The sequence below is a fragment of the Conger conger genome, chromosome 17, assembly GCF_963514075.1.
Source record: "Conger conger chromosome 17, fConCon1.1, whole genome shotgun sequence".
Taxonomy (NCBI): Eukaryota; Metazoa; Chordata; class Actinopteri; order Anguilliformes; family Congridae; genus Conger; species Conger conger.
This window is the reverse complement of record NC_083776.1, coordinates 36,807,380-36,817,379: the sequence shown is the minus strand read 5'-3', so window position 1 is coordinate 36,817,379 and position 10,000 is coordinate 36,807,380. Positions and strand designations below refer to the sequence as shown.

At 50.0% G+C, this 10,000-nt stretch overlaps 1 protein-coding gene across 1 annotated transcript in view; it reads right to left on the bottom strand.

The window, feature by feature from the left end:
- hdac4 (histone deacetylase 4) overlaps positions 1 to 10,000 on the bottom strand; it is a 206,492-nt gene that overhangs the window by 83,260 nt on the left and 113,232 nt on the right. The window contains exon 4 of the mRNA XM_061225763.1: positions 1,331 to 1,575. Coding sequence (XP_061081747.1) covers positions 1,331 to 1,575 — 245 coding nt within the window. The remainder of the gene's footprint in view (positions 1 to 1,330; positions 1,576 to 10,000) is intronic.

Genomic DNA, 10,000 nt, shown 5'->3' with positions numbered 1-10,000 from the left:
ATTTACACATTTCTTTGTGTTGGGCCCTGCAGAGTCCTTTGAGACGATACAGGTATATGCTTAAATATAAAAAAACAAAAAGAACAGTTTCACCTCTGTTATGGTGAAATAGTTGCATTGAATGGCGCGGAAAACAAAAAAACAAATCCAGTGAGCAGCAGTTCTGCAGGCAAAAACAGCTTGTTAATGAGAGAGGGGAAGGGCTCGGATCGAAGCTGACAGGAAGGTGACAGTAACTCAAATAACCACACATTACAACAGTGGTATGCAGAAGAGCATCTCTGAACACACAATGCGAGAAAACCTCTAAGTGGATAGGCAACAGCAGCAGAAGACCAATAAGTCACATTGCATGACATCGCACTCATCACATTTCTTTCCCATTCTAACATTTGGACAGCTGAAACTCTTGACCACGTCAAGAGTGCTTTTATACATTTAGTTGCTGCCACATGATTTGTGGTTTAAATACTTTTATTAATAAGCTGGTGTACAGGTCTACCTAATAAAATGCTCACTGAGTGTATGTCTGAGCCACGGAGGGAATTCAACTTGGGAAATAAAAAATATAAAACAATCTCTTCACATTGAAAAAACATGGTTTTTCAGATTGAGGGAATTCCATGAACATTTTGTTGAGAGGAATTATGAACAAAAGCCCATTTTACACATGAGTATTTTGTGGTGAGAGAAATAAAGGAAATAAACAAGGTTGGAGAATATAAGCACTTAATGCTAATGTTATTCTGACAGCAGACACACACAGTGTAAACCTTTAAAAGCCCATATGAGTCAAGTATGACATTTATTCAACACTTCTCATCAGAAGAGACTAATCCCTCTGCCTACACACACTACAAACACATACATATGCACACACACACACACACACACACACACACAGGAAATTACGCACACACAAACACGCACAAGTGGAGGAGAGGGGAAGCAGAGGAGTAGAGGAGGAGAGGAGAGGTCAGGAGGAGAGGGAGAGGATGGGAGGAGAGGAGAGGAGGAGAGGTCAGGAGGAGGAGAGGAGAAGAGGAGAGGAGGGGGGGTCAGGAGGAGAGGAGAGGAGAGGGGGAGAGGGAGGAAAGGAGAGGAGAGGAGGGGAGAAGAGGAGGATGGGAGGAAGGGAGGGGAGAAGTCAGGAAGAGAGGAGAGGGGTCAGGAGGAGAGGAGAGGAGGAGGGGTCAGGAGGAGATGAGAGGAGAGGGGAGGAGAGAGAGAGTAGAGGAGGGGAGGAGAGGAGAGGAGGAGGGGTCAGGAGGAGAGGAGAGGGGGAGGAGAGGAGGATGGGTGAGTAGGAGAGGAGGGGGAGATGTGGAACCTTGACGTGCTCCTGCAGTTGGGCCTCGTGTTGGCGGGATAGCTGCTCGTGCTGGCGCTGGAACTCAGCGATGAGGAGCTGCCTCTGAATCTGCTGCTTCTGCTTCAGGGCCAGCAGCTCCTGCTGCAGCTGCTGCTCACGCGGGCTGGGCTCGGCCGGGGCCAGGCCGAACTGCTGGTCCACACGCAGGTCCATGGGGATGGCGGCTGGGGGGAGTGGCAGGGGCAGGGCCGCGCTCACATCCACTGCAGGAGAGACACACAGGCCTGTTAGCCACACACTCACATCCACTGCAGAAGAGACACACAGGCCTGTTAGCCACACACTTACATCCACTGCAGAAGAGACACACAGGCCTGTTAGCCACACACTCACATCCACTGCAGGAGAGACGCACAGGCCTGTTAGCCACACACTCACATCCACTGCAGGAGAGACACACAGGCCTGTTAGCCTCACGCTCACATCCACTGCAGGAGAGACACACAGGCCTGTTAGCCACACACTCACATCCACTGCAGGAGAGACACACAGGCCTGTTAGCCACACACTCACATCCACTGCAGGAGAGACAGGCCTGTTAGCCACACACTCACATCCACTGCAGGAGAGACAGGCCTGTTAGCCACACACTCACATCCACTGCAGGAGAGACACACAGGCCTGTTAGCCTCACGCTCACATCCACTGCAGGAGAGACACACAGGCCTGTTAGCCACACACTCACATCCACTGCAGGAGAGACACACAGGCCTGTTAGCCACACACTCACATCCACTGCAGGAGAGACACACAGGCCTGTTAGCCACACACTCACATCCACTGCAGGAGAGACACACAGGCCTGTTAGCCACACACTCACATCCACTGCAGGAGAGACACACTGGCCTGTTAGCCACACACTCACATCCACTGCAGGAGAGACACACTGGCCTGTTAGCCACATTCACCAGTCAAACTTATACAGAGACCCAGAGCTACAATCACAGTTACGCTGAGATCAAACCCACATTTCCCCAAGCACCGATGACACCTGAGATGGAGGGCATTTTAGCAATGTAGGTTTTGCTCAAATGACAGCCAACCAAGGGCTGAACTGGAGAGATCTGAGCCGGGAGGGAAGGGGGGGTTCTTCCAGGAGAAAGCACCACAGAGCCGGGGCACAGGCCTCAGGAAACGCCCAGGCCTGCGGCCTACCACATGATTGCAGGGTGGCCACAGGCCTCCCACAAAAACATGTCCACCATGTTCCCACTGCGGAGAACATACCACAGTGAAGCCTGCACTGAGCCCCACACAGGGATAACAGCACAGTGAACACAGAGCACTTTGAGCCCCACACAGGGATAACAGCACAGTGAACACAGAGCACTTTGAGCCCCACACAGGGATAACAGCACAGTGAACACAGCACTTTGAGCCCCACACAGGGATAACAGCACAGTGAACACAGGGCACTTTGAGCCCCACACAGGGATAACAGCACAGTGAACACAGCACTTTGAGCCCCACACAGGGATAACAGCACAGTGAACACAGGGCACTTTGAGCCCCACACAGGGATAACAGCACAGTGAACACAGAGCACTTTGAGTCCCACACAGGGATAACAGCACAGTGAACACAGCACTTTGAGCCCCACACAGGGATAACAGCACAGTGAACACAGAGCACGTTGAGCCCCACACAGGGATAACAGCACAGTGAACACAGAGCACTTTGAGTCCCACACAGGGATAACAGCACAGTGAACACAGGGCACTTTGAGCCCCACACAGGGATAACAGCACAGTGAACACAGGGCACTTTGAGCCCCACACAGGGATAACAGCACAGTGAACACAGGGCACTTTGAGCCCCACACAGGGATAACAGCACAGTGAACACAGAGCACTTTGAGCCCCACACAGGGATAACAGCACAGTGAACACAGAGCACTTTGAGCCCCACACAGGGATAACAGCACAGTGAACACAGAGCACTTTGAGCCCCACACAGGGATAACAGCACAGTGAACACAGGGCACTTTGAGCCCCACACAGGGATAACAGCACAGTGAACACAGGGCACTTTGAGCCCCACACAGGGATAACAGCACAGTGAACACAGGGCACTTTGAGCCCCACACAGGGATAACAGCACAGTGAACACAGGGCACTTTGAGCCCCACACAGGGATAACAGCACAGTGAACACAGAGCACTTTGAGCCCCACACAGGGATAACAGCACAGTGAACACAGGGCACTTTGAGCCCCACACAGGGATAACAGCACAGTGAACACAGAGCACTTTGAGCCCCACACAGGGATAACAGCACAGTGAACACAGGGCACTTTGAGCCCCACACAGGGATAACAGCACAGTGAACACAGGGCACTTTGAGCCCCACACAGGGATAACAGCACAGTGAACACAGAGCACTTTGAGCCCCACACAGGGATAACAGCACAGTGAACACAGGGCACTTTGAGCCCCACACAGGGATAACAGCACAGTGAACACAGGGCACTTTGAGCCCCACACAGGGATAACAGCACAGTGAAAACAGGGCACTTTGAGCCCCACACAGGGATAACAGCACAGTGAACACAGGGCACTTTGAGCCCCACACAGGGATAACAGCACAGTGAACACAGGGCACTTTGAGCCCCACACAGGGATAACAGCACAGTGAACACAGGGCACTTTGAGCCCCACACAGGGATAACAGCACAGTGAACACAGGGCACTTTGAGCCCCACACAGGGATAACAGCACAGTGAACACAGAGCACTTTGAGCCCCACACAGGGATAACAGCACAGTGAACACAGAGCACTTTGAGCCCCACACAGGGATAACAGCACAGTGAACACAGGGCACTTTGAGCCCCACACAGGGATAACAGCACAGTGAACACAGGGCACTTTGAGCCCCACACAGGGATAACAGCACAGTGAACACAGAGCACTTTGAGCCCCACACAGGGACAGCACACAGCTGCTCCCAGTCAGGGGGCAATATGAAGACTATGATGCCAGCTTCACTTTCTAATGCCAGTGAATTATACACTCTCGGTTATTAAACTCGCAGATCCTTTCATTCGGCCCGACATTTCTCACACAGTGCTGAAGCACAGCTGCAGCCTGCAGGAGTTAAACACAGGAGCTGTTTTACAGGTCTGATACAGCGCTGAAGCAGCACTTGTGTATGCAGCTGTTTAGAACATGAGCCCGGGCGGAAAAAACGCCAGAATATTTTGACCCTGATGAAGACCGAGTGTCGATATGCGCCGGGACTTACTGACTCTAGTCCGTTTAAATGAAGACTTTTTATCCTTTTTTTCCACCCGGAGACATGTTTTCTCTTCCTTGGTGCTGCACTTTGGAATGTTCTGGAGCCTGGCGGGACCCCGACAGGGGGTCGTACGTCATGCGCCCCGCCCCGCCCGTGCCAGCAGCGGTGGATCTGCGACACGGCAGCCAGCAGGGACACACGGCAGCCAGCAGGGACACACGGCAGCCAGCAGGGACACACGGCAGCCAGCAGGGACACACGGCAGCCAGCAGGGACACACGGCAGCCAGCAGGGACACACGGCAGCCAGCAGGGACACACGGCAGCCAGCAGGGACACACGACAGCCAGCAGGGACACACGGCAGCCAGCAGGGACACACGGCAGCCAGCAGGGACACACGGCAGCCAGCAGGGACACACGGCAGCCAGCAGGGACACACGGCAGCCAGCAGGGACACACGGCAGCCAGCAGGGACACCCCGCCGCGGGGCACGGCGGTCTCGCTGACGGACCTGCCCCGACCACACATCGACCCGAGGCCTTCCCCCAACGCCTCCCATGAAGAGAGGAGGCAGAACCGGGGAAGAACTCAAAGACTACGCAAACACAAATACAACACGCCACAGGGAACTTCACTGCCCGCTAACTAGCCTTCGTGTTTACTTCACATTCAGATGAAATACATGAAATTATAATTTCATCCAAGATTTACAACAAGAGTGCTAGAATATACCTCCAGGTTTACAGGTCTGTTTCATTAACAGTTATCTCGAACACTTGTAGGCAAACAAACAAAACAAAATGGAGGATTAAAAGTGCATTACATGACATTTACAGTCATTTAGCAGAGGCTCTTATCCAGAGCGGCGTACAATAAAGTGCAAATCAGAACCAGGGACAAGTGCGTTGAAGGCCCAAGAGGAAAGTGCAACACTGGGCTGTCCTCTCCCTCCATCTTCATCTCTCTTTCTCTCTTCTTATACATCTCAATCACTCTCACTCCATATCGCTCTTCCTCTCCCCATCCCTCTCTCCATCTGTCTCTCGAAGTTTAAAGCTGCTTTATTGGCAAGACGACTTCACATTTCTGTTGCCAATGCACATGGAAAAAATCAAGAACGAAGAACATTTAAATAGAAAAAGAAAGCAAAATGAAAACGCACTAAAAAATGCAGCGTCTATGACTGCACACACATATATCGTTACTGTAGCTACAATGTTCATGTCGCTCTCTCTCTGGCCATTGCACAAGATTCCTGCGATGCTTCGGTGTAGCTACTGCAGACTCAGAAACACACACACACTCACACAATCACACACTCACTCACACACACACACACACACACACACACACACACAGTGCACTGATGATAGTGTGCTGAGATGTTCCGTGTGACCCGAGTTTCACCGTGATCCTGGCAGAATACTGGTTGCCCTGAGGCCCCGCCCATGCCCCACCCATGCACGGAGGCCCACAGAGGGGGCATTGAAGTGTGTCAGCGGTCCAGAAGTTTCCTCCATGAGTGCGTGCCCAAAACGGGGCGCAGGAAATGTTTACCTTCAACTTACAGTAAACCATGAGGATAACCCCGCAGCAACCACACACACACACACACTCACACACACACACACATGCACATATACACATACACATATATACACACACACACACACACTCACACACACACACACACACACACACACACAGATACACACATATACACATATACACACTCTCTCTCACACACACACACACACACACACATATACACACACGCACACACACATAAACAATGAAAACAACACCCTCAGACAAAACAAAACACTGTGTTCCTGTCCAGCGGTGGAGCAACTGGTGAAAACGTCCCTCCATAACCCCCCCATAGGAGAGAACCCCGGCAGGGCACGGAGCTGGCCCTGCAGCTGGCCCAGGACAGCCGGGGGGGGGACACAGAGAGGCGTTTTCGCCGCGACGGTAACCCAACACTCCCAGCAGGCCGAGGGAGGGAACATGGCGGTCTAAGGGAAGGGTGGCGGGAGAAAGAGAAATGGCGGTTATGGCGGAAATCCATAACTCCCGATCAATGCCCTGAGCCCCTTGATCCTACCGCCCCCCTCCCCCACGAAGAACGACTCACAGCCCGCCAAGGCAGCATGAGAAACCAGCAGAACAGTGCAGAACACTTCATCACACGTCCAATTACTCCGAGGTTACAGACACAAAAACAAGATAACGTGGCTGTAGGGGTCGTGCCCTACGAGCAGCTGTGCATCTGCCATGTATTCGGCTCGCATAATGGGAAGGATACGTATTGCATTCATAAATCAGCTTTTGCATGTTTTTATTACAGAATGATCATAAAAGAAAATACCACACACTTCTGATGGGCCACAGTTTCTCCCCATTACACAGGCAGGTCTGGGAAGAAGCACATTCTACTGGCTTACAGAATAAGGCATTATTACTCTTAATAAATTGAAATCATCGCCAGTTTGATAAATGGTGTAATTAAATGCCATCTCAAGTTTGATAAACGGTCTAATTAAAGCTAAAGAAAAACACATTTTACAACATGAACTCCACTTTGCACAGACGGTGTTTATTAAAAATATTCACCTTTCAAACTACATGGAGTTCTGGGCTTGGAGCCCAAGAACAGGAAACAGAGAGTGAGTCTCTGTCTGAGACTAAAGGACAGAGTCTTACACACTGTCTGAGACTAAAGGACAGAGTCTTACACACTGTCTGAGACTAAAGGACAGAGTCTCTCGCACTGTCTGAGACTAAAGGACAGAGTCTCTCACACTGTCTGAGACTAAAGGACAGAGTCTCTCGCACTGTCTGAGACTAAAGGACAGAGTCTTACACACTGTCTGAGACTAAAGGACAGAGTCTCTCGCACTGTCTGAGACTAAAGGACAGAGTCTCTCACACTGTCTGAGACTAAAGGACAGAGTCTCTCGCACTGTCTGAGACTAAAGGACAGAGTCTCTCACACTGTCTGAGACTAAAGGACAGAGTCTCTCACACTGTCTGAGACTAAAGGACAGAGTCTTACACACTGTCTGAGACTAAAGGACAGAGTCTTACACACTGTCTGAGACTAAAGGACAGAGTCTTACACATTGTCTGAGACTAAAGGACAGAGTCTCTCACACTGTCTGAGACTAAAGGACAGAGTCTCTCACACTGTCTGAGACTAAAGGACAGAGTCTCTCACACTGTCTGAGACTAAAGGACAGAGTCTCTCATACTGTCTCAGACTAAAGGACAGGGTCTCTCACACTGTCTGAGACTAAAGGACAGAGTCCCTCACACTGTCTGAGACTAAAGGACAGAGTCTCTCGCACTGTCTGAGACTAAAGGACAGAGTATCTCACACTGTCTGAGACTAAAGGACAGAGTTTCACACACTGTCTGAGACTAAAGGACAGAGTCTCTCACACTGTCTGAGACTAAAGGACAGAGTCTTACACATTGTCTGAGACTAAAGGACAGAGTCTTACACACTGTCTGAGACTAAAGGACACAGTCTTACACACTGTCTGAGACTAAAGGACAGAGTCTTACACACTGTCTGAGACTAAAGGACAGAGTCTTACACACTGTCTGAGACTAAAGGACAGAGTCTCTCGCACTGTCTGAGACTAAAGGACAGAGTCTCTCACACTGTCTGAGACTAAAGGACAGAGTCTCTCACACTGTCTGAGACTAAAGGACAGAGTCTCTCACACTGTCTGAGACTAAAGGACAGAGTCTCTCATACTGTCTCAGACTAAAGGACAGGGTCTCTCACACTGTCTGAGACTAAAGGACAGAGTCTTACACATTGTCTGAGACTAAAGGACAGAGTCTTACACACTGTCAGACTAAAGGACACAGTCTTACACACTGTCTGAGACTAAAGGACACAGTCTTACACACTGTCTGAGACTAAAGGACAGAGTCTTACACACTGTCTGAGACTAAAGGACAGAGTCTCTCACACTGTCTGAGACTAAAGGACAGAGTCTCTCATACTGTCTCAGACTAAAGGACAGGGTCTCTCACACTGTCTGAGACTAAAGGACAGAGTCCCTCACACTGTCTGAGACTAAAGGACAGAGTCTCTCGCACTGTCTGAGACTAAAGGACAGAGTATCTCACACTGTCTGAGACTAAAGGACAGAGTCTTACACACTGTCTGAGACTAAAGGACAGAGTCTCTCACACTGTCTGAGACTAAAGGACAGAGTCTTACACATTGTCTGAGACTAAAGGACAGAGTCTTACACACTGTCTGAGACTAAAGGACACAGTCTTACACACTGTCTGAGACTAAAGGACAGAGTCTTACACACTGTCTGAGACTAAAGGACAGAGTCTTACACACTGTCTGAGACTAAAGGACAGAGTCTCTCGCACTGTCTGAGACTAAAGGACAGAGTCTCTCACACTGTCTGAGACTAAAGGACAGAGTCTCTCACACTGTCTGAGACTAAAGGACAGAGTCTCTCACACTGTCTGAGACTAAAGGACAGAGTCTCTCATACTGTCTCAGACTAAAGGACAGGGTCTCTCACACTGTCTGAGACTAAAGGACAGAGTCTTACACACTGTCTGGGACTAAAGGACAGAGTCTTACACACTGTCTGAGACTAAAGGACAGAGTCTCTCACACTGTCTGAGACTAAAGGACAGAGTCTTACACACTGTCTGAGACTAAAGGACAGAGTCTCTCGCACTGTCTGAGACTAAAGGACAGAGTCTTACACACTGTCTGAGACTAAAGGACTAAGTCTTACACACTGTCTGAGACTAAAGGACAGAGTCTCTCACACTGTCTGAGACTAAAGGACACAGTCTTACACACTGTCTGAGACTAAAGGACAGAGTCTTACACACTGTCTGAGACTAAAGGACAGAGTCTCTCGCACTGTCTGAGACTAAAGGACAGAGTCTCTCACACTGTCTGAGACTAAAGGACAGAGTCTCTCACACTGTCTGAGACTAAAGGACAGAGTCTCTCACACTGTCTGAGACTAAAGGACAGAGTCTCTCATACTGTCTGAGACTAAAGGACAGAGTCTCTCACACTGTCTGAGACTAAAGGACAGAGTCTTACACACTGTCTGGGACTAAAGGACAGAGTCTTACACACTGTCTGAGACTAAAGGACAGAGTCTCTCACACTGTCTGAGACTAAAGGACAGAGTCTTACACACTGTCTGAGACTAAAGGACAGAGTCTCTCGCACTGTCTGAGACTAAAGGACAGAGTCTTACACACTGTCTGAGACTAAAGGACAGAGTCTTACACACTGTCTGAGACTAAAGGACTAAGTTTTACACACTGTCTGAGACTAAAGGACAGAGTCTCTCACACTGTCTGAGACTAAAGGACAGAGTCTCTCG